The sequence below is a fragment of the Zootermopsis nevadensis genome, unplaced genomic scaffold (assembly GCF_977971745.1).
Source record: "Zootermopsis nevadensis isolate Lab colony 2312 unplaced genomic scaffold, Znev_1.0 Znev_ptg000061l, whole genome shotgun sequence".
NCBI classification, from domain to species: domain Eukaryota; kingdom Metazoa; phylum Arthropoda; class Insecta; order Blattodea; family Termopsidae; genus Zootermopsis; species Zootermopsis nevadensis.
The window spans coordinates 22,908,838-22,933,533 of record NW_028259192.1 but is presented as its reverse complement, the minus strand read 5'-3'; the positions used below and the strand labels follow the sequence as shown (position 1 = coordinate 22,933,533).

The window sequence follows — 24,696 nt, the reverse complement described above, 5'->3', positions numbered from 1 at the left end:
AAAACAACGTCAATATCGATATCGCTTCACATTGTATCGATAATATCGCCAAAAGTATGGCGACATGGTCAGATGTGAAATATCAACTAGGAAACGAAGAAGGGCGTAATGACACGTCCCTTGATAATATAATACAACAATGTATGGAAGATAGTTTTGATGTACCATCATTCGGAAGAGTATTTGAACAATTGCCAGTGTATACAACTTCTAGATTGTGCGATGAAAACAATCCTGAATCATCCAGTTACATCGGAAAACTTGAAGGGCACGATGAAAATGCAGGGTAAAGCTACAGAAAGTAATGGAAATTGTTGTCTCCGTTCGATACACGGTGAAAAATGTTCTGTTTGCCTTGAAGTGTATTTAAATTTAAGAATATTTGTTGACCTAACCTTAATCGTAAATTTCTTTTAAAATATACGTGTTTGTTTTATCCAGGCACGCTCCTTTAATAAAGGTTAATTAAAAATATATATGAATAACAGTCATTTCAGTATAGTTACTCTGTTTTCCTGCTGTGTTTTAGGTATATTCATCATACAATTAGTTCAGATCAGATTTATATGCATATCAACCCTGGTAATTCAGGATCTATGCCAGAAAATCCATCTCATGCTACAATCACAATTGAAGCAACTGATCCAACCACAAATAAGAAGGAAATTAAAAGGTACAGATGTGAATATGATGGTTGCAGTCGCACCTACAGTACAGTGGGGAATTTACGGACACACATGAAGACACACAAGGGTATGTGTCACATGTATTTTAATCATTTCATCTATTCTGTATATCTGAAGATGATAATAGTTTCATTATTGTGTGAGTGAGATAGTTTTCTTCTACTCCTCTCAGTGTCAAGAGACTCCATGTTACTAAAGCACAGGACCTCACATCCTCACTATATTATGTAACATTGATTTCTGATGACCACATGGTTATTTTAAAATTCTTGGCTTATTATTGTGTAGTAATGTCATTTGACATAAAACGTTGCATATTTTTTTTGCTAATACTTGCAGGTGAATTCAGGTTTAGATGTTCTGAACCAAGTTGTGGAAAAGCTTTTCTTACATCGTACAGTTTAAAAATACATATACGAGTCCACACGAAGGTGAAACCATTTGAATGCCACCATGAAGGGTGTGAAAAGGCTTTTAATACACTTTACAGGTAAGAATTTCTCTTTTTGATAGTATGAATTGTTTGACTGAACCAGTGTTTTTCACATCTTTCCAGAGGTTTGCTTCTAGTTTCATATTTAGTGGTCTGTTCATTTATATATGTAATTCATTTTAATTTATTCACTTCTAAATTAGTTAATGCATTTCAAGTCCCAATCTTACAGTTTTTTATTGTAATTATTCTTACTTTCCTATTAATCGTTTTATTTATGTCTTTATTTCCTGGTTAGTGTTGTCATGAGCAAGAAACAAATCTCTGAAACACTGGTCATATCTACCAGACTACGTGTGGCACTCGTGGTTGATATGAGAAATGCGTACAAAATTTTGGTCAGAAAGCTTAAAAGGAAGTGAACAATCACAATGTTTCATAGGACTTGGCAGTCACCAGTGGCATGATCTTCATATGGAGTTTTATTAAAGTTTATCAGTCATTAAAAATTATTAGAACGGAACATGTGTCAGGTGCTCATGTAAGCTTATATTTCCCATTTTGAAAATAAAACTATGCTGGAAAATATCATCGTTATGCTCTGCGCAATGTTTTAGATTACGAGCACATCAGCGTCTACACAATGGCAACACATTTAACTGTGAAACACAGGGCTGTGTGAAATTCTTTACAACTCTCAGTGATCTAAAGAAGCATGTGAGAACTCATACCCAGGAGAGGCCTTACAAGTAAGTGTTCATCAGATTGTTACACGCAGACACACAGAGTGGTAAATTATGAAGGTTATGTTTATGAAATCTGAGATTTATAATGACAAATGTTAGTTTCCCCCTTCCACCCCATTGATGTCAACATGTTGACTGACTAAAAGTTTATCATTTTCCGTACACCGACAGATGCCAAGAGGAAGGCTGCGGAAAGGCATTCACAGCAAGTCATCACCTCAAGACACACAGTCGTACCCACACGGGTGAACGCCCTTATCCTTGTTCTCACTCAGACTGTGAACGAGCATTTGCAACTTCAAATAGTCTGAAGTCGCATTCCAAGCTTCATGAATCTGGTGACAACAATGAAGAAGTAAGTGTTATAAACATCATAACAGTGGGTACTTGTTGGTTATCGGGACACAAAACGGGGGAGTCAAATGTCTGGACTTGGGTTGGACGGAAAACTTTGTTCATCCGGTGCACACACCCAAACAATAGAGAGACTATGGGGAACAACTAAATGGCGGAATAAAAAACAGAGGCACGGCCCGACATCATCTGGATTCATATTTAGCTGAGTTCATGTGGCGGCATACAAATGATAACGGCGATATTTTTAAAATGATTCTAAAATCTATAAGCGAATTTTGGCCTCTGGAGGCAGGTTGTAACAACAATTAACATCTCATGCATATCCAAATAAAATATAATAATTTGTCATTTATTGAAATAAAATATAATAATATATTATATAATATAATAATATATATGTCATTTAAACACACATTAACCTAACCTAACCTATTTTTAAAGTGAGCGGGTACCTAACAGCGATATAGGTATGGTTACTTGTAATGGTCAAATAGTATCTGCAGATGTCAGACCATAGGGGGGTTGAAAAAAATACAAATTAACATTTTATTACCTTCATTAGGCTGCAGATGCAGAAACATCTGATGGAGGAGGAGATGAAAATGAAGATGCTGACGATCCACTCGAAAAAGACGATCCTCTTGTTGAAGGTGACCCCTTAGGAGATAATGAAGTTATGACGAATGAACCTAACACAAGTAAATGTAATAATGTGAATATAACAGATTCAGGACCTATGACTACAATACCAGGAGACGATAACATACAAGGTAAATCTATTTTATACATTACAACAGAACGTCTCAACAGGAGATGGCTCTTGTATGTATGTTTAACTCAAGCATTAACTAGTTCCATTCACATAAGATATTTTTCGTGGTGTATTGATTATGCAGTGCGATTGCTGCATTAATTCAGGTTGGTACCTGATGGACCATAATTGTCTTCATCGATTTCTTGTGACTTTGTTCGTGATCATTCTCACAGCTCATTGTACACAGATTAAATTTATGAGATTTGAAGCTTTCTCAGCAGTTAAATGCAGTGAAGTCTCAAGTCTTCTGGGGAAATCAGCCACATCAGTATGTAGTGAATTGCCAACATTTCAGAGAATCTGCCTCCATTAAAAGTGACTGATGTGATGGGTGACATTGTACATACATACTCACACACACACGTCATTAGCTCGTGCAGTCTCATTTCCTTCTTTGGAAACATGCCAGTGTAAGAACAGTGGGTAGAGTCATGTGCGTACTCACTGTACTTAAGCCACGGGCATTATTGCTTAAACTCCAAAAAATATTTTTAAAGTATGTTGTTTACTGTTCTCATATTTGCCCATTTGTGGACAAGAAGACTACACTACACTAGCAACACGCACACGTGCACGTGCAAAAGACAGCTACATCACCTCTCATATCAGTCCTGAATGAAGGAGGTAGAGGCAGTGTCCAAAATGTTCAAAACGTGCTCCCTGCTTATGTGGCTGATTTCCTGGGAAGTCTTCTTTAATTAACTTCGCTTTTGATACAGCACACTTGAATAACATACGTATGGATTAGGAAGGTTGCCATGTTGGATAACATTTTAGAAAACATTGACGTCACTAGTTTAACCTCATTTTTTTGTATATTCAACAGCATTTTTCATCCCATTTACTGAAATCAGTCTACATGCGACACACGAAGAAAATGCTGATTTAATGGAAGTTGAAGGTTTATTAACAAGTGTCCCACCAATGGTAAATGGCAGCAACCCCCAGTCAAGTCCTGCGGGGGTTAGTCTTTCCACGGCCGTGGCACAAACATTTATACCCCGCTCTTCAGCCGAGACTGTGCCGGGGCCGTCGGTAAACACTGCACTGAGCGATCCACAGATGTCTGACATTTCATACCTGACACCAACACCCACTTTGCAGGAAGTACTTAAGAATAATAAAGACATTACTAACAGCATAGTAATTAGTACTTCAGTCCTTTGTTCCGGTGATGAAGGAAAGCAGGCTCTGCAGATGGCACCAGCAGAAGCAGGTGAAAGCACTGCTCCGGATTCCACGGTCATTTCCAATATCATTGATTCCAGCCAAATGGTTACAAATGATGAACTGTTACCATCCTCACCTGCTACTTCTTTTGAAATCTTTGATGACCCTGATATAAGAGGCCTTGAGTCTGGAAAACAAGTAACAGATATTTTAAGGTTGCTTTCTGCTAGTGGTCAGATTCAGGGTATACAGTTAACAGCATCAGTGTCTAATGAAACAAATCCATCTTCAAGCAATGTTTTTGAAGCTTCTGGTGTTAGGGCTGCCGAGATTTTAAGTTTTCTGTCTGCATCGGGACAAATACAAGATATTCAGCTTGCGTCATCTGTAGAAATAGGAAATGTATCGGAAACTGGCAGTAAAACATCTGGAAACATTTTGTATCTTACATCTCCATCTTTGAGTAACATGAACCTTCCAAATGATCTCACATCTTTCATGAATTCGTCCGCTGTAGATCCTAACCAAGTTGAAAACACACCGGATGTTATTGAAATGAAAAATTCAACAATTGTTTTGCATGTTCAAGATGCTCCTGTTGTTCTTGATCCAGATAAAGATCAAGCATCTTTGAACAATACAGTTGATACAGTATCTCCATCACACTCAGTACCTTCAGTAATCACTGCAGATTCTTCTAAATCATCTTGGGTTAATGGTATAGACCCTTCTCCGTCTAGTAACTGTGCGGGTGGAGCACCTCCATTAGGTAAAGATTATGAAGAAAATAATTGGTCTTCATCTCCTCATAATAACCCTACAATGCACGAGTCTGATTTGAATCTAGTCACGCCTACTAGTCAGTTTCTTTACGCTGTGTCCAGTGCAAAAGATCCTCAAAATTATGAAAAAGGAGGAGAATTGAGGGGTGTTTTAAAAGATATCGCAAAAGATGCAGATATTTGTAAGTGTAGTCCATGTAGATGTGATCCATCTCAGCAAGAATGCCAAACGTGTAATGCTGAAACAGGAACTGAAAATGTGTTACATATTCCAGAAGTGTCATTCAATAACATTACTACTGAAAAAAGAAAGAAAAATGTTTCAAATAAGAAATTAGGAGCATTCAAAGTTAACACAGAGTCCTCTGGTAATGAAGTAAGTAGAACTGCAGAAATTAGAAATCAGTGCAGCGACAGTATCAGTTTATGTGATCATGAAAATATGTTAACAAGTGGTGGTGTTGATGAGCCAATTGCTCATCAGATTGTGGGTGTAGAAGTTGGATCGTCGCATTACGCCACGGACAGCTCGATTCAGACCGCAGATAATATCGCATTAACAGAGTCGACCGGATCTGCACAAAGTAACCATTCACATTATTCAAACAATTTGGACAATTGGCAAAATGCGGGATGCAATGTAGATACTCTTATAGTTCCACACATTCTTCCATCAGACGAGACGCAGAATCACTGTGAATCCCACAACTCGCAAAATAACAACACAGAAATGAATAGCAGTAGATTATCTGGCAGTTGTGAGTGTTGTGGCAAGAATGCCAAAGAAAAGACCTCACATTGTGATGCAGAGAGCAATAACAATGGAACGAACAGCAGAGAGCCATGTTGTGTAGTTGTGTGCCTTAAAACTTTGGAACAGCTCAGAAGGTTAATAGACAAAGGTTGCTGTTCTGGTGCTGAAAATTCCCTACGAGCTTTAGCTTTACAGGTTTCATCAGTAAAGTCTTCTTGCTGCTCTGGGAAACATAAATGAATATAAGAATGATACTGAAGCTCAAACTGAGACACTTAATATGTACAGATTATTCAATCTTACATTTTTAAACTTGGAAAGCAGTATTTATATATTTAAAAGTCCCTTCCTGTTCACATCATCTGTCTCTCACATTTATAATGTTGTTGCCAGGGCATGACAATTTGTATTCATTTTTCAACTCATTAGCTGAGTTTGACAGATACCACTTTTATACAATTACTGACATTAAATTGTTTCATCGCCTGTTTGTATACAATTCGAATAAAATTGTTGTTCTAACCTCCAAAAACACATATTTGTAATGTAAAATGGTTTCTGTCTTAAACCTGCATTATCATTGCCTGATTGTGGAATACAGAAATATTCAAGACAGTGGCTCATTAAAAAGTGTCACTGCATTCAGTATTCCTCCAGTCTTTAAGGATTTTTCTACAAGTCTCCTTAAGCGTATCCTCTCTATTTGATCTAATCCGAAAGCTTGTACGTATTCAATCTGTTCTTATGACCATAAAATGTTGGTGGCTGATCCAGTTATTTTATGAGTGCAATCTTCACACATTTTATAAACCAACGCAATTAAAATTATTGAATAGTGAAGATTGATCATTGATTGCTCAAGGTTGATGTTATGAGAACTGACTGTTGGGACAATGCATTGAATGGTCTTTACCAGTTTTTAAAATATCATCTCTGGGTGAATACAGATTCTGTTTTCTGCTGCATCTTTCATTACAATAGATTTGTTGACAAAATTAAAAGAAAAAATTCACTATGTATGTGAAACTGTTTGTTACCATGAAAGTAAACAACAGTACAAAGTAAGTCTCAGTGTTATTTTTGGTGTGTAAATGTGCTTTACTGCATTAACACAGATAGTACCTATAATTTCATACTCTTGGTGTGATATGTAGCTAGAGGTGCATATTGATGTATTATCGTGCACCAGCGATGATTTTAAGCATAAAAATAATGTTGGATGACCTGAAAATGGAAGTAATATTTCAAATGCTAGTCATGTAGCAATATTGTTAATCTGAGCTGTAATTACATGTAATGGTAAATCAAAGGCTAAATGAGTTTATACCAATTTTTCTCTGTATGAAAAAAATCACCTTTCTAGTGGTAGAAAACAAAGTTTTGTTTTTGTCAACATATAATACAGTGGACCATCAATGGCACCAGGTGATTTTTTCTCTCCCACCTACCATAGTTGATTGTTAAAGCAGGTGGTACATATAGTTACCAGTGGATTTTTAAGGGTCATTTAAATTTTGAAATAACAGTTTTTATTTTCAAATGATATTTTGGGATTATGAACTTTTGATGACTGTCTGTTGGAGAATGGAATGTTACACAATCCAAGACTGCAGATTTTATCAAGAACCACTTACATTTACATAATAGGACTGTAATTTTTTTGTTCACAAAGTATAGGGAAGGAGACTATATTTATTCATGCCGTGAAATTTGGTATTGTAATTCTACACTTAGATGTGTGGGTTGAATTTAATTTCAGTTTGTATTAACTGAACATAACCTCACTTTTACAAAATGTTCAAACAAAAACTATCAATTTCCTTGAAAATGGCTCACAGTACTAAATGTGAAAGTAAAGATATCACTAGTTTAACAGCTTTTAATTGCAACATGTTTTAGTTTAATGAATATTCAGTATAATACTGGGATACTGGGAACAACCCATTCTTCAAGTGCATGAGCACTGCATTTAGTATAATGGAAAATTAATGTAATATCTATAGTATGATTAGAATTGTATCTGTATTGAATGAACTGCAAGACCAGTGAAGAATTCAAAATAGAAAATAATACATTTCAATATACCTCTCACTTTGCCTTTTATCTGTGATACAGTAAATACAATTTTATGATATCCATTTTCAATCCAAGAATATAAAATTTATCTTTATATATTTCCATACATATGTTATATTCAAAGCATGTATATTTACTGTTTTGACTTGCAGGTCTAAATTTGTAATTTTACGACATTTCTTAAGTGCCAGAATTCTCTGTATTACAAAGCTGGAAAGCTCCCTGATCTAACTTCTAAATTTGTGTTTCAAATTAGTTGTTGTTTAATAATGTACGAAAATTATGCTTGCATCAACCAGGCAGTTAAAAGAACCGACAGTCATTTGGCAGAGCTGTTCATTAACGAACAGCAAAGGAAGATGAAATAAGCCAAACAAGACATGCTTGTACTAATTCAGAAAAATGTGCTCATTTGAAGATATTATCAACTTGCAAAGATATGTTTTTGTTAAAATGCTTTTTTATATTCTGTTACATAATGTGACTGTTTAGTTTAAAATAGAGTTTATCTATGCGTGTTAAGTTTTAATGTGGACAGTGTGAATTTGTTTGAAGGAGAAACAAATTTATCAGATTTGTAGAGGTTTTCTGCAGGCATTCTTCATAGTTGGTCATAAATGTTGATAGTGCTGTAATTTTAAGGTTTATTTTATTCAAATTTTTCGAAATAAATTAAGGGTTTTCATAAAAAAATAACATTTTAATTCTGGAGAGAACAATTAAGTATCAGTGCCCACATGTTTACCACTTGCGTAAATACCAGATTTTATGTATCTTATGTCACTTAATTTCTCTACTGCTGTAAGTGCCTATAATGAACAGTTTTGGTGCCTGAACATCCAAAGCCAAATTATTACTGACAGAAATACATTTGTAACCTTATTATGAAGAACAAAAAGCAAGAATGTTTGCAGAAGAATGTATTAATACCCTTGTTCTGTGTGCCTTAGTATGTGCTATAATATTACTACCATTTTAGTGCCAAAGATAAATTATAGTTGTCATATATAACATTAATTTGTAATTTTCAAATGTGCATACAGCATAATGTCTTATGCAGGAAGAGTCATGTCCTGTTCATTAAATTAATAGATTCATATAATTCTGTTATACTCTTGGTTATAGCAGTTAATGAAACACCACGTATCACGGCTGATTTAAGCAATGGGCAAAATGAGCAGCTGCCCAGAGCCCCTGATTTTAGAGTTCCACAGCACATGAGCTTTTTGCTTTGTGTATTTAACCCTTCTTAACCTGTTTCAGAATATCTCAACACACTTGGGAAATTTTAGTCTGTGTTTCCATTAATTGTGCCAGATGTCAGTAGCATGCATACATTATTTGTGGGATTCCAAAGGCTAGTTCGGTTTGTAAGTTTGATTCACGTGTCTGGGCGATAGACAAACTACACGCTTTTATTTTTCTTTAGTACATTACCTATTTCATACTTCCAATTTGAATTTGTAAAATGTTTGGTACTGCTCCAAAAAATAATTTTAAACCAAAATAATTTTTAGATGTGTTTTTGATGTTTTACTGTCCTTTATGCTTTTGTTAATATAAATTAATTTTTTACTGGTGTAAACTTGTAAGGTATTTTTTGTTTATAAAATGCAAAGGAGAGGAAGAGCCCAAAATTGTATTTTTCCGAGGGCTCACGATTGCCTGAAAGTGACCCTGATATTGATGCTTCTGTTTTCTGGATGTTATGGCAATCAGTTGTTCAGAACTTATAGTTATAATCACATGTGTTAGATGTTCTGATACAGTACAGCATCAAAATTATTTATTTAATAAAACTGATTACTTATTTTTTATGGATGAAAGGTGATATTCAATTTAATATGTATATTTATTTTGGTTACTTCAGTAATTGAAAAAAATTGTTGGCTTTAAACTTTGAACCATGATAAATGTATGTTAATTTTAGGCCAGTAAAAATGTGTGTACAAGTCAGGAATATAACCCACAGCTTTTGAGTGTTATAATTTTCATCCTTTTCAGATAAACTATTTTCTGTTTCATGTATATTTGAGAACTGTCCGCGTTAGACGTTTTTGTGCTACTGTCAGGAATATATGAACTTCTTCACATTGGGATCTCTTCTGTGTGTAACTTATTATTTGTACGAATAATATATTTTTATATAAAAGTGTTTTTTTCTAATAAAATTAGTGAGGGAATTACTGATTAAATGGGCTGTGGGTTTCATTTGTGGCTTTAATAAAAATTTATCTTTGAACCATAATAAATTTCACTGTTAAGATTTGCATGGTTCAATGTCTGACATCAGCACATCATGTTGTAACATGCTTAGTCATTATAATATTCATAGACTCTTTAAGGCTTCCCTTTTTCATGCCAACAAGTTGGATGTTTCAGAAATTTAATCATTATTCATTAATTACGTGAATAATGACTGTCCTCTTTATAACCAGGCAAGTGATATATATATATATATATATACACTGTTAACTCTACACCATTTTTCACCCAACTTAGAAGTTGAAGGCAGTATATATAACCGAGTTAAATAACTTGACATCTTTCAGAATGTGTGCCTTATGTTCTAACAGGAAGAAATACTTCACTAACAGCAGTTTTGTTCGCAGCTAACATAATATTTGTAAAATGACAGTTGGACTTGTATTTTCATATACGTATCATGCTATATCATGTAATTACAATTGTTACAGAATACAGGTATAATAGATTGATCTCTCAAAATTGGTGTGCCATTATTATCACATCTGCCAGAAACCTTAACATAAATTAAGAGAACAGAAAAGCCAGTTCTATCTGTTATAACATGTTTCTCATACTCCTCATTCCCTCCAAAAGAATTCCAGAATATTACCTTAAAATAGGATGACACAATTATTTCGCAATTTTTAATGTGACTTGACACATTTATCCTCGGTAATTGATAAGGGTCACAAAAGAGACGGGAATCTTAGATCACTACGTTAACATAAGAGTTACCCTGCATGGCCTACTAGTCTTGTATTCAGAGTCACCTTTGAATGATTAACCTTCTGAGGCTGAAGCTCATCTGAGTAACATATAAACCTTCAGTTCCTACCTCAAAGAAAATGCAACCCGTCTCCATGACGATGATTAAGTGGTTAGGGAAATAATCTCTGTTTACTCTGTGGGCAAAATGCAGTTTTCGAATATTAAAGCAGGTGGTACATATTGTTACCACTGCCCTTGGAAGTATTAAAAGAGAATGAAGGATGAGTGGCGTGAAGATAGCGTGGGTGAGCAAGACAAGATGTTTCCAAACAATAGTAATGTATCTTTCAGATAAGGGATTTACATGACAAAAGATGAACTGACATACCTGGAGAATGGTAGGCTTCTCATTGAAGATTGGGTGAGTATACTGAAGTTTATCCCAGGTAATACCTTGCTTTGTCACGATTTTGTTTAATTTTTCCAGTTAAACACTGACATAGTACTTCATCACACAATTCGTAGGATTTCAGCAGATTGGGTTGTCAGTCAAAAATACCACTTTCAACTGGAAAAGGAAATATATTCTGATATAAGAAGCCGATCATTTATGTATATTTATTTGCTAGGTAACCATACTTCAGATGTCATTCCAAGTGTCTGCTTCATACTTGAACTGAATGATTCATCTGAAAATGTTGGATTAAGTTTAAATATCTCCCTCGCTGTTTTGGAGTACTTATGGACAGCTGCAACTATGTTTTTCACTTCTTTGTCCCCATGTGGAATTGTTGGAATTTCTTGTGGTTCCTGCTTAGTGCACTGAGCTGTGGGTCCCAAAGGATATAACCTGATCCAGTTTCCTTCAGACACTGGAGGAGATCTCCAGTCACGTCCGTTACCCCACAACATCGGTGGCGGGTACTTGTTCTGACCGCGGAAGCCGTGGGTTCGATTTCTACTGCGATCGATCAGTAACGGATTATAATGCACCCAAGCATCATCTGAATCCTGTGAATTCTTGCCATTTATTAATCTATGGTTATTGTCATCATCTTCACCATAACCTAAGGCTGTTGAAGCGTAAGAATTCTGAGCAATATTTTGATTAATGGAAGAACATTTGATGGGACTTTTTGTTCCAGTACTATGTGTCATAGATTTTCTTCCACAGGGCATCCTACTACTTGAATCTATTTTTCCTGAGCATCCAGCAAGACTCTGATGCCTGGTTGTCTGAAGACTTGCACTTTTCTTCCTAGTTCTTTGTACAGATGTACTGTGTGTTGAATTATGATTCTTCTGTTGATGCCTTCTTTTCCATCTGCTCGCAGCCGCTACCACGCTCAGGGCCGAAGACTGCGCCTCCCTTTCTCTGCTGTTCTCATCTTCACAGTCTTCATTTTCTGATTCTGGATGATCATCGTTGCTTGAACTGGACCATATTGTGAAGAGTGAAAGTCCTGTGTTACACATAGGTAGACCAAGAAGATCAAACATATCATGCAACATTGGTTTCTTCACAATCTGATCTATATCACAGTCATTTCCGAGTGCAGGACTCAAATTTACCTGCAAAAAGAAAGTAATGCAGTCATAGGAAGTCCATAAACAGCAGTGGTTATTAATAATGAACCAGAAAACCTTTCACTTTATATAATTTATTTGTATTACTTCCTTACAAGCTGATTTTTATTTCTTATAGACAAACCACATCAAAAATAAACAACCCTAGAAGAATAACAAGTTTGTACAAAATGAAATTTTAATTTACGTAAGAAGTCTTACTTCTAACAGCCAAGGCCTGAGACTAGAATCGATGAGAACGTCAAATCCGTAGAACTCGAAGCAGTTGGCAGTATTGGGGATGCCAGAGAGCTGGCTGACAACAGTGAGGACAACAAGCGAAGATATCCGTTGCCACAGCAGCCAGTCCGAGATTTTGGTCTGGTGGAAGTAGTGACGCAGCTGTTTCAGGGACCATTTGCAACCTGCAACAGTATCAGTCCAACTATTCTCACATTATACGGCACAAAACTGTAGATGATATGAGAGAGACTGGTCTGGTAGAGAGTATAATTTTTAATGTTTTATGTCAAACTAAAACTTCCACTGGCCTAACTAGCTTTAATTTTTTAAAATAAATTACAAATACTTTAAGTTGATTTGTAGTGTGTCTACAGGCCTGTGACTGAGCTGTCCATGTATTAATTCTTCCTACCAAACCTGCCGCCTTCAAGAATTCCAGTTCTTTATCATCTCTCACACCACGAATAACTTTTACAATCCAAAAAAAACAAAACAATATTTCTATTACATACCAGGCCCAATTCTTTCCTTTTTCTCATTATAACCTGGTCCCCATTTATTGAGCGAACTGTTGGTGAGATGGCAGAATGGATTGTTCAGGTCGGCCATCGAGTACTTGTCCGTGCCAAATCTGACCAGACCTTCCCTGTACAGATAAACTGTTAAGGGATGATATGATGGTATGCACACGTACAATCTCAAATCAAACTTGTAGCCACCGATGAGCAGAGGGTTCTGAATGTAGCGCTGTACGATAGCATTACTATCATAACATAGGTCGCCGAGGTCCTGCAAGCATTAACAGTCCAAGTGAGAACCAAGCGAGTCCATTACGCACACACGTGGGGCTCATTTAGTATACCGCTGTTCATAAACTTACCTTGAAAAGGAATATACCCCGTCCTTGACTCTGACCAACGGGTTTGCATATCCATACTGAATTTACTTTGCTTTTCCCCTGACTGAATTCTGCTACAAGCTTAGTGTACTCCAGGGGCAAGTTATAAACCAGTGGACTGAAATAAACATTAAAATCTCATTATAATACGAATCCTCAGAGCTATGAAACTGTTTCATAACACGCAGAAATCACTTCGGACTGGAAGTCTCGTCAAGTAGCTGGCACTCCCGCTTCATATCTGACTTTCCCGAGTTCAAATCTCCATTTAAAAAATCAGCTATAACCACCCAAGTTCTGTGTTTTTCCTCAGTCTCTCCAGGCAAATATCAGGATACTGCTTTAAATTATACCATTCCTTCCATATCCTTTCCAATTCATCGTCATTTTACGCTATATAATCGCAAAATTGAAAGCGTATTTAAATTTTAACATAGCAACAAAAATGCTATACCCAGTTTATAGGGATAATAATACAGAATGAGTCGCAATTAGGTATCGATTTAAAGGAACTGAAAAAAAAACTATGGATGTGATAGGAAACGTCGCATTTCTTTTTACATCTGCGAGTTCATTTGAGAGTTATAATTACTTTAAATCGCGACCTAACTTTGACTCACCCTGTATATTACAATTAATGGCTATGTTGGACCATAGATTCTGAAGGTAAGGGGATAAAGCAGGGTATTTATTGGATTCATCTGGCTCAGGATAAGACAAAGCGACGGGCTTTTGTGCATAAGGTAATGGACCTTCATGTTCCATAAAGAGTACTGTATATTTGACTTCCTGAGCGACTCTAAGGCCCACGTAGTTAAGTAGAAAAATCAGTTTCTCCCGAACTATGGCGAAGAAAGATATTTTCAGATGAGGGGTTTCGCTCCTATATATATATATGTATATATATATATATATATATATAGGCCCACTATAACCGTAAAAATATAGGCCATTTACGTAGTCACGCGAACACGGAGAAATGCTCCATCCCCAGAATTATCCTGGAAAAGCAAGAGGGAAAAAAACCACCTGTCCTTTTAATTTAGCAGAGCCTTTAAATGAGAAGTTAGAACGAGAAAAAGACACAAATTACAAACCCTTTCGATGGCAGTGGATTCTCAATTATTGTAATTCCTACGTAAAACTTAGGCCGGAACACTGAGAGCGCGTTCAAAAACTTTCTTTTGTCGACTGCGTTAAAAGCATTTACAATTGTTCATTGCATTCTTACGTTAAACCAAATTAAAACGATCAAAACATTACACAACACGAATAATCACAAAGCTTAGATTAAGTACTCACCTAAAATCGTAGATAGTTCCGTATATTTTTTTCATACACCTTAGATATCGCGCCAAATTATCCTTTCTGCATATTGAAGATCCCTTGGGGATGTGATTTGTGAACTGAGAAGGTAAATAAATATAAGGAATTTTTAAACGTTAAGTTACTGCAAAATTCAGATAAATATTATTTATAAATTCAGTCCGTACCTCATAGAAAACACAACACTTCACCATTACAAAGATCGACTGGTTAACGCTGTTTAAGGAAATAATCGCTGTTTACATTGAGAATCATAGTTCGTCTGATTAATATTAAAGAATTCAGTCCGTACCGCGAAGAAAACACCGCACTTCACCATTACAAAGATCAAGTGGTTAACGCTGTTTAAGGAAATAATCGCTGTTTACATTGAGAATCATAGTTCGTCTGATTAATATTAAAGAATTCAGTCCGTACCGCGAAGAAAACACTACACTTCACCATTACAAAGATCAAGTGGTTAACGCTGTTTAAGGAAATAATCGCTGTTTACACTGAGAATCATAGTTCGTCTGATTAATATTAAAGAATTCAGTCCGTACCGCAAAGAAAACACTACACTTCACCATTACAAAGATCAACTGGTTAACGCTGATTATCAGATTCAAATTACACAGTCAGTGGTTACGGGTTGGACGGCCGGGGTTCGATTCCTGGCGAAGGTACCTCTCTTAATCACCAAGTCGTGATCGGTTCTGGGGCCATCTTCATATTAACAAATATGTGGAGACTTGGAAATTCGCCCCAGCCTTGTTAGTGAGGTTAAATCTTCTTACAGACAAAGACAAACATTGAATTTGATACGATAAGATTTATTTCTAACCAAGGCAATAAAAATATTATGAAACGCCTGTATTAGGGTATAGTTTTTATTTTATTTTTGCGTGGACTTAACTGGAATTTAACATTGAAAACGCAACAATGACAGAAATGATAATTCTCTGCTTAACAATACTTGATATAGCGCTTAAAGAAATCGAGTATGCCTGACAATGGTACCATTCAATGTGAATTAATAGACGTAAAATTATTTACTACTATGAAGGCAATCAATTAACTGTCATATTTCGATGTATGCTTGAATACATTTTTCACTCCCCTAAATGAAACTGCCTGTATTTGTATCAATTTATATCGAACACTGCAGTCAGTTTTCGTGCGTCAAACTTCCGTCAGATAATACATGATACGTATAGAAATACAGGCTGAAGTACGGGTATTTTTAAAATTCGTTTTACAAAATTTCGTACCATTGTTACTGACAGAACTTGGTCAACAATACAAGACTCTGGACTACGTGAATCAAAGACGACAGCTGACTACACTAATTATCAAAACAGGTAAGAATTGTGTTTTTTGGGAGGGTGGGTTATGATGGGTGTAGACTTTCAAGTAGCTCCCGACGTTTCGGTGGAAAGGATCGTCTTCTTCATTAAGGTATAAACTTTTACTTTAAAGATGGAGATGTTTGATTCCTATGAAACGTTGGTAAATCATCTGTTAAGGCTATTTGACGTGATAAACCATGAAATACAACTGACAATTGACATGTACCAATATTATTGTTACTATGTACACCAAAGTTTGATGTTAGGTTTGCAATACTGGAACCTGGAGAATTTTGATATTCGTGTGTTACCTGCCATGTCTTGAGCTGTTTGTAATGAGAAAGTGGCAGCCCGGTGTTTCTCCACCACAGATTCCAGTTGTCCCTTAGCGCTCCACATTCGCTGTACTGCCTCCAGCCTCGTTCGACGCACACCTATCAAATAAAAAAAAACACGATCGATATGCAGATATCGATGTTAGTCATCTGGACAGGAACACCCTGTACGTAGATCCTAACGTTTCGGACGAACATACTGTCTTCATCTTCAGGACTGAAGAAGACTAACATAAACATTCTTAAATCTTATATTAGACGTATCAATTCAGTGTGGTGATACAGTGATATTTTGTATGTAATTTAGTGCCCATATTTCACCCTTAAACTTATTACTAAATTTTCTTTTCAGTGTAAAGGGATACAAGTCTCTGCTAAGATATCACAACGTACGCACTTGATATTCTACAAATAAACTGCCTTTGAATCATGGGCGAAGATTATGATACATTTAAGACGAACTAAAATATTTATAACAACGAATCTTAACAAGCAACTTTTGTGTCACTAGTACAACACACTGTATAAGGAAGTCATATTTAGCGAGATCATGAACTACACTATGTTGGTACGATCGCCCTGATGATGGAGCCAGTAAACACCCCTAAACTGTTATTTAATATGAACAAGACTATACGGTCGAGCATTTCAAAAGACAGCTAACCCCACAAAGTTGTATTAATTAATTTACAAATTTGTCGTTTATCAGTCCATATTCAGACAGTCTACATTGAATTTTGTAGACGGCACAGCCGTGAAGCGAACCCTTGACGCTAAGAGCGACCGACTCTTACCCTCGAGTCCGCCACTCGCAGAAAGAACACCCTGTAGCAAAAACATAAAGTCCTTTAGGAAGCTTAACAGGAAACAATAAACTTTTCTTTGCGTGATTTGGTTCGCGTGATGTGATTGGTGAACCAAACTGTCAGCTGTCTCAATGAAAAAGAAAAAAAAACAAACTCATTACAGAAGTGGATAACCTCAGTTTACAAAACTGTCTTCAGAATCAATGCCAACACGCCTGTAAAATAGTTTAGTAGAGTTGCGAAACAAATGTTACGCGGTTAAAAATAAATCGCTCTAATACTTAAAATATAAACGTATGGAACGACTAAAATAGCTTAAAAAAACTTCGAAATCTGTTAAAATTTACATGATTTCTGTAACTTGTACTTAATTCGCTACAACTGAAACTCTTACCTGAACTAGAAGATTTGGTCCTGCTCCATTATCGTTTATTCTAAACACAAAAGGACCTTCGTCGAAAGCCATAACAACCTAAGGATAATTCAAGAACACTCGACATTTACATAAATTAATGTATATTAAATTATGTCCTATTCCAGTCTCATTTCCCTTGGCAGTGGATAATATATGTGCTCACATATCTTGAGTGAGTATTTCTTTTCAGATTTAAAAGTAATAAGATTTTTTCGTGTCGTGAAATGTTCCCGTATCAGACTTACAACTCAGTCGCCGCACATCCTTATTCCTAGGCCTGAAGGACCCGACTGCCATGCCGTTTTGTCCTTCGCCAACAGTCTTGTGGCCTACTCCCCCTCTGCCTTTCCGGCAAGTTCTTCGTCCCCCGCCGCGCGAATACAGAACACGCAAAAACATATAAAAACATTCTCAGAGTAACGGTGTAACTGATTACTTCCATTTATCTTTAAGTATAAATATATTTAGTATATAAAACTTTTATAAAAAGCAAAAACTAAGACTATTATCTTAAAAGTCCTCCCCCCCCCCCCATAAAACACATCATAAAAACTTTATATGAAAGTAAGGTTCAACTTCCAACACGATTATACGCTGATATAAATATTATAATAATTAGTTGCGTAGAAACTTAGATTTGATTTAAAATCTCACAACTCAAAAAATGACGCGTGCAATTTTGTGAGGAGTGAAATTAGAATGTCATTAGAGTCTGGAAGGAAAATCAACGCGATGTTTACGAAGTGACGTACGAACACTGGGTCACGTGTCTGCGCGCAACAATGTCGTCACGTAACTAAGGCAACCCTGACGTGTGTACATCACGCAATGGGGGGCGGGGGGGGAGGCAGGGGGGGGGGTGAAAGGTCATAATCGCGTTACATCAGCGACCCTGACAGTTCCCGATGTAACGCTGTTTAGAGTCGTTTACCACATTTAAACTGCCTGACCTGTATTGATTTCATGTTCTGATGGAGGTTTAATATCCCTGCAAACATGAAAGGGCCTTCGAACTCTTAAAATATAATTTTTAAACATTATTTCGGATGAATATATCTGCCCACTGTTTTTATTATTACTATCGTCAACTCCAGCACCACAATTATTACCATATTAATCGCAAAACAAAAAAATTTACTTCTTATGTTAACAACAAAATTTTGTATTGACATATATTATAAGAATTAAATCATCATTTACCAGTCTACACTATCCCACGCTGTTTCCTATAAATAAGTTTAATATCCTTCCATCTAAGCCTAGGTCTTCCAAGTAGTCTTTTCTCTCCGTGCTTCCCAACAAAAATTCTGTAAGCATTTTTAATCTCCAACATCCGTACATGTCCCGTCCATCTCATCTTCCTAAATTTTACCATCCGTATATTTGTGAAAATACAAATTATCGAGATTCTCATTATAAAATTATTTCCGCCCTCCTGCCACTTTATCCCCCTTAGCTCCAAATATTGTCCTCAGTACACCGTTCTTAAAACCCCTCCCTCCAGCTTAGGTTCCTCATGGCAATTGATATCCAGCGCAGGAGGTAGTGATTTTACGGTCAGTCATGCAAACCATGCGGCCGACAATCTCTTAACAGAGTTGCTATGGCAACGGTTATAAGTTATGCACAACAGACACACACACACAGTCATAAAAATTCTGACATCAATATAATACAAGGCTATAATGGCCTGTAGCGGGTAACACTCCAGCCTGAATAGTATACTACACTCTCGGCAGATGTGTCGGAGAAGTTGCCGCATGTGCACGGCGCTACTCGATTCGGTTCTTTGCAATTATCTGAACTGAAGCCCTACACAAAGTAATCTCGTTGGTAACAGGCAACCGCAGCAGATAATATCAAGTGCTGAACGGTACTACCAACTCTTCTTCTCTTTTTCCGTATTTTTATTCTTAATTTGTATCCTTCGCCCAAATATTTTATGAAAATCGAATCAAGTACGATGTAATGTATAGAGCATGTACAACGCATGGCAAAGGTGAGAAATTAATACATAGTTTCAAAATCTACACAAAAGAGATCCCATACGGGAAATTAAGTGTAAAAGGGAGGATAATATTAAAGCGGATCTTAGATAAATAATGTGGGAGTGTGTGGAGTGGATTCATCTGGCATGATATAGTCACAAGTGACGTACCCCTTCAGACTCCACTAAAAGCAGAGTATGTATTGACTACTTAAGCGACTATCAGCTTTCCAAGAAAGTGAGTTCCATGGAGTTAGGTGAACATTTAACATGTTTCGACGCGGACTGTACACTTACCTACATACTAAACGCCGTATAATTTCCTCACAACCTATAACGTACATTCGAGGTTTCCACGCAATGTGGTTCATTTCACGTGAATTAATCAAACATCTGCTAATCTCATTCTAAATATAAACATTTTAACCTTTTGTTCTGTAATGCATCATCATGGTAAAATAGAAATTAAAATGTTTCTTCGTTTGAATTGCGTGTCATTCTATTTCCATGCATATATCAATAACTTCTATCGGAAGTTTGCAGATAGACAGATCCTCTTGCGTAAAAGCACATAAAGAGGATTGTGTATATTTAGACGTGATGATACATGGGCCATTGTTCGCGTCACCAAGGTTACTGGTGCCCTGTCTTGACCTCGTTTGCTGCGTGGATGAACAGCGTAATAAAATGCTTATGTGGGAATCTGTTTCCAGGAGTTGGGCCATAAAATTATAATTTCTACTCACACTAATTCCACTGAAACTCACAGTCGCTTTCCTCGTCAAGAAATTTTACGAGTTTTATGCAAACCAAACGCTCACTTGCACGCTACACCATTATTTTAACAGAACACTGAAAAGTTCTTAGAAATATTAATGTCAGATTTAGCCAATTAATTAAACTTCGTATGAAGGTTATATTTTTTGTTATTTCCCTTAAGTATCGCTTAATGGGAGTGTACTGCCAGCGTCACGTAAAGGGACACTGGACTTTTGTTTCAAGAGTAATGTTTATAATAATGAAAAAATGTTTTTAACATGTCCATCATAAATATAATATAAAATATATCTAATTTTTCACCTTCACTCAATAATAATTCAAGAAGTGTTATGATCATTTTACGAAATTTTAAAGACCAAACAGGTTTTAAAACCTTAAAACTTTCATGTTATAATTTCAAAGATATTTTCTTCAAGAAATTTAATTTTCTATACAAAACCCATAACCAGTTCCCATAAACACCATCGCCCAATCGACACGTGACAGTTAATGGAGACTGAAGGCGAGTATATAGTTAACCTCGGTCAAAATGTTTAAGCAAATGGCACATTAAATTCCGTAACAGTCAGACATTCTAATTGTCTCTGTAAACATCAATTGCTTATGGATTCCAAGAACACGTGCACTAATTAAACACTTCAGCCAGTAATCTTTCAATTATTGCTGCCAGTGCAATTGATATTATTAAAAATACCATTATTTTACCCACCAAAACCTCTTAAATTTTACGCGTTAAACTGTCTAAAGAGTTAGAAAACTCTACAACAAGAAAAAGTAATATAAATATTTGAAAAGTTACAGATTGTTTCCAATAACTTTCAGTAACTGATATTCATAACGAGTTTTATTTAGATAGATGAACTTTATGCACGACAAAGCAATTACGTAAGAACAAAATAGTACAGTATAACTCCAGGCTTCACTTCTGTAATTGATTTGATTCTACTTCGTCAAATAAGCCAGACTAAATGTTATTACGATGGTTTTCTAATTTGGCAGAAATGAAAGTGATCTTGATTTGTGTGTGAATTGAATCAGTAAAACCACATGTCGCACGCAAATAACCGTTTTTATCATTAATTTATATTTCAAAAACACGGGACGACGTTGCATGACCTTTAAAACCTGCCTTGAACTCTAAATCAATTTTATCTTTGAAGAATCTGGTAATGATCATATTCCGTGCCTAGTATTTCATGATTAACCCTTTAAAACCCAATGGTAACTATATGTACCACATACTTCAACAACCAGCAACTTTTCATGTTAGTTTAGGAATAAACAGCGACTATTTCCTTAAACAGCGTTAACCAGTTGATCTTTGCAATTGTAAAGTGCGGTGTTTTCTTCGCGGTACGGGCTGAATTCTCTAATATTAATCAGACGAACTATGATTCTCAGTGTAAACAGCGATTATTTCCTTAAACAGCGTTAACCAGTTGATATTCGTAATGGTGAAGTGTGGTGTTTTCTTCGCGGTACGGACTGAATTCTTTAATATTAATCAGACGAACTATGATTCTCAATGTAAACAGCGATTATTTCCTTAAACAGCGTTAACCAGTTGATCTTTGTAATGGTGAAGTGCGGTGTTTTCTTCGCGGTACGGACTAAATTCTTTAATATTAATCAGACGAACTATGATTCTCAATGTAAACAGCGATTATTTCCTTAAACAGCGTTAACCAGTTGATCTTTGTAATGGTGAAGTGTAGTGTTTTCTTCGCGGTACGGACTGAATTCTTAAATGTTTAGATTATCTTACACTTTTAAAGGGTAATTTGAAATCACAACGCACAGATTCTTCCTCATTTAACGTGAAGGTACGTTTTTACAACAGAATGTACAACCTCAGCTAAGGAATTAGCGATGTAATTTGGTTCCTACAGAAATAATGAAGTCCCAGACATGATGTCTATTGTTACCATTTTACCTTTGTCTTGAGCTAATCTAGTTCAACAGACCCACGTCATAGTCTAATTGCTAGCACGCAAATCTGTTGCATTCAATCGATGACTAATTCAGAAAACGTCATAGTGACGTCATGAAAAATATTCTGTTCACTTGGTCAATGCGTCTAGCCCTCTTCCGGGCGCATTCATCTTGATTGTCAGCAGAAACGTGTTGGTTTTATGGAGTAAATTACTCAGACAAGGCACAACACTTCATACCGTAGCAATAGTGAGGCATAGGCTTTTACAGACTCTCGTTTGAAAAGCAGGCCAAGGTTGATGTTGGCAGCATTGGCATTAGATACGTAATTTCACGTAATTTTCATGGAACGTGACAGCTTGTATCCGCATTGCAGGTGCAAGGTAAACATTACTCTTGCCTCCTTGCGATTTTAAAAGGAGGGGGGCACGTACTGTCATAAGATATGTTGCCCTAATTTGTATTGTTTTTATAACATTATTTAGAGCAGGGAATTGCAAAGAATCACGTGCAGTTGAAGTGACAAATAAAATCTTACTGCAACAATGGCGTTCCGTACCGTTCCGTATCAACAAAATGGAAGTGTAAATAAGTCGTTAAATAACTACGAAACAAAGTTAAGTTTTTATTATTTTTTTTGTGAAACGCTGAGTTACGGGGCCTATAAAACTGAACGAAGAATTAGTCTAGGGTTTAAACGTGACTTAAATGTAGTTTATATACTACGAAACACGCATGCTCTCTGTTAATTACCTAGAAGCATGAATGCTGCATATAACAGTGATGAATGAGTTCTTTGAATATTTCTCCGAAGACAATAAATAAGGGAGCTGTGTGTGTGTAATAGATTGACAACACGAACACAGACCTTATTAATTTTATTTTACTTTTAATTGTTCTATGGTTAATTACATTTCTTTGTTATACTTTTCACTTAGTTTGCATTCTATCATCACGCTTTTAATTGTTAGCTTGGTTTTGTAAAAGAAAACATTGATAATATAGAATTGTTCAGGGAAACGGGCGATTTTAAAAAACCGTATTTCTTGGGTGCTTCTCATCAAGCTATTTAGTATGTACTTTGCTATGTGTGTGCTATACACTTTAAGATGACATACTTGTAATTTGACAACTACAAATTCTTTATTTAAATAGAGTTTTTAAAACAGTCCCTTTTCCTTGCCACACCCTGTATAAACGATATATACCCGTTTGTCGTTACAACTTTCCCCCGGGGGTAAAGCGGCCGAGGCGTGAAGCTGACCACTCACCTCCACCCAGTGTCAAGGTCAAGAGAGAGTGTAGCTATACCTCCACTACGCCATACGTCTTCATAGTCATTGTACCTCACCTAATCTGAAATCTTCGTGCGTTGTAACCGCCTGTGCTCACTAAAAGACTTTTCATGAAATTTGGTATAGATGTTAGGCCTATTGAAGAGGTCACGGCTTCAAGCCCACGATTTTTAACTTCCTCCAATTCGTAAAACCACTCGAATCGTGAGGTGGAATGTTGATGACGCAATTACCCATGATTCCCTGTGCACGACCATAATTAATTTTGTATCCAATGTAATATTAATTTGACTAAGACTTTTTTAAAAAAAATGATGTAAGAGTAGATTCAAATTTTTTTAAAAAAATACCAAAAACTGCCCGATGACACCGAGAATGAGTAGAGACACAATCAACTGAATATATTATAAACCAGAATTACAACAAAATTTACAAGGTACAGTCTGAAAGTTGTGTTCAATCTGTTCAGAAACATATTTATGACCCAAAAGACCCTTTATAGACCGATACAATAAAAAAAAACGTCTACCAGACTACACGGCGTAACAACCCAGAAGACTTGTCATCTTTAAGATAAATATGCTTCCGTAATGAATGAAAAACTTAGGTTATTTCCGGCAGAGTGATCACATAGCAGAGTTAAAAATACTTTAATACGCAACATAAAGGATTGCTAAACGTCATTAATAACTACGATATTTTAGCTCCATCGAATCCACGTTTTCTGTCTAAATGCACACCGCAAGGGAATACAAGTTTTAATGTTTCCAGTTTTATCGTCTGGATAGAGATTTATAATTGCTGCTTCGTAAAGCGTATAAGTGAACGAGTTCTTATAAACGAATATAACCAAGTGTTTTAAACTGTACTTACGTAAATTAACCGGTCCACAGAGCCTATGCTTAATGTTAATGCCCACTTCACTTCGTATGTGTTACCATAACAGAAGTTATTTCATAACTGGAGGCTACACCAATACAAAAATCATGAGTTTACTTGGTGAAGATATTCC

General features: G+C 36.1%; 2 protein-coding genes across 6 annotated transcripts; one reads left to right on the top strand and one right to left on the bottom strand.

Moving 5' to 3' along the window:
* Window positions 1-38: 38 nt before the first annotated feature.
* MTF-1 (Metal response element-binding Transcription Factor-1) lies at window positions 39-10,545 on the top strand. 2 transcript variants are annotated; one of them, XM_022061658.2, is made up of 7 exons: window positions 39-286; window positions 530-753; window positions 1,026-1,176; window positions 1,737-1,868; window positions 2,037-2,220; window positions 2,785-2,992; window positions 3,863-10,545. In XM_022061658.2, the coding sequence occupies exons 1-7, from the start codon at window positions 57-59 to the stop codon at window positions 5,980-5,982; spliced, it is 3,249 nt and encodes a 1,082-aa protein (XP_021917350.1). In that variant the 5' UTR covers window positions 39-56; the 3' UTR covers window positions 5,983-10,545. The 2 variants fall into 2 exon arrangements, with proteins under 2 accessions (XP_021917350.1, XP_021917351.1); XM_022061659.2 differs by having other exon boundaries at window positions 197-334.
* On the bottom strand, window positions 3,830-24,656 carry LOC110828704 (putative tubulin polyglutamylase TTLL2). Of its 4 annotated transcripts, none has more exons than XR_015532713.1 (8): window positions 17,670-18,074; window positions 16,446-16,568; window positions 14,783-14,886; window positions 13,463-13,598; window positions 13,095-13,371; window positions 12,562-12,764; window positions 11,162-12,345; window positions 3,830-4,393 (listed from the first exon to the last, which is right to left on the bottom strand). XR_015532713.1 is itself a non-coding variant. In XM_022061660.2 (8 exons), the coding sequence occupies exons 2-8, from the start codon at window positions 17,739-17,741 to the stop codon at window positions 11,392-11,394; spliced, it is 1,869 nt and encodes a 622-aa protein (XP_021917352.2). In that variant the 5' UTR covers window positions 17,742-17,747; window positions 17,936-18,071; the 3' UTR covers window positions 3,830-11,391. The 4 variants fall into 4 exon arrangements, 3 of the variants coding, with proteins under 3 accessions (XP_021917352.2, XP_021917353.1, XP_021917354.1); XM_022061660.2 differs by having other exon boundaries at window positions 3,830-12,345; window positions 17,670-17,747; window positions 17,936-18,071; XM_022061661.2 differs by lacking the exon at window positions 17,670-18,074 and adding an exon at window positions 24,558-24,656 and having other exon boundaries at window positions 3,830-12,345.
* Between the last annotated feature and the right edge of the window lie 40 nt (window positions 24,657-24,696).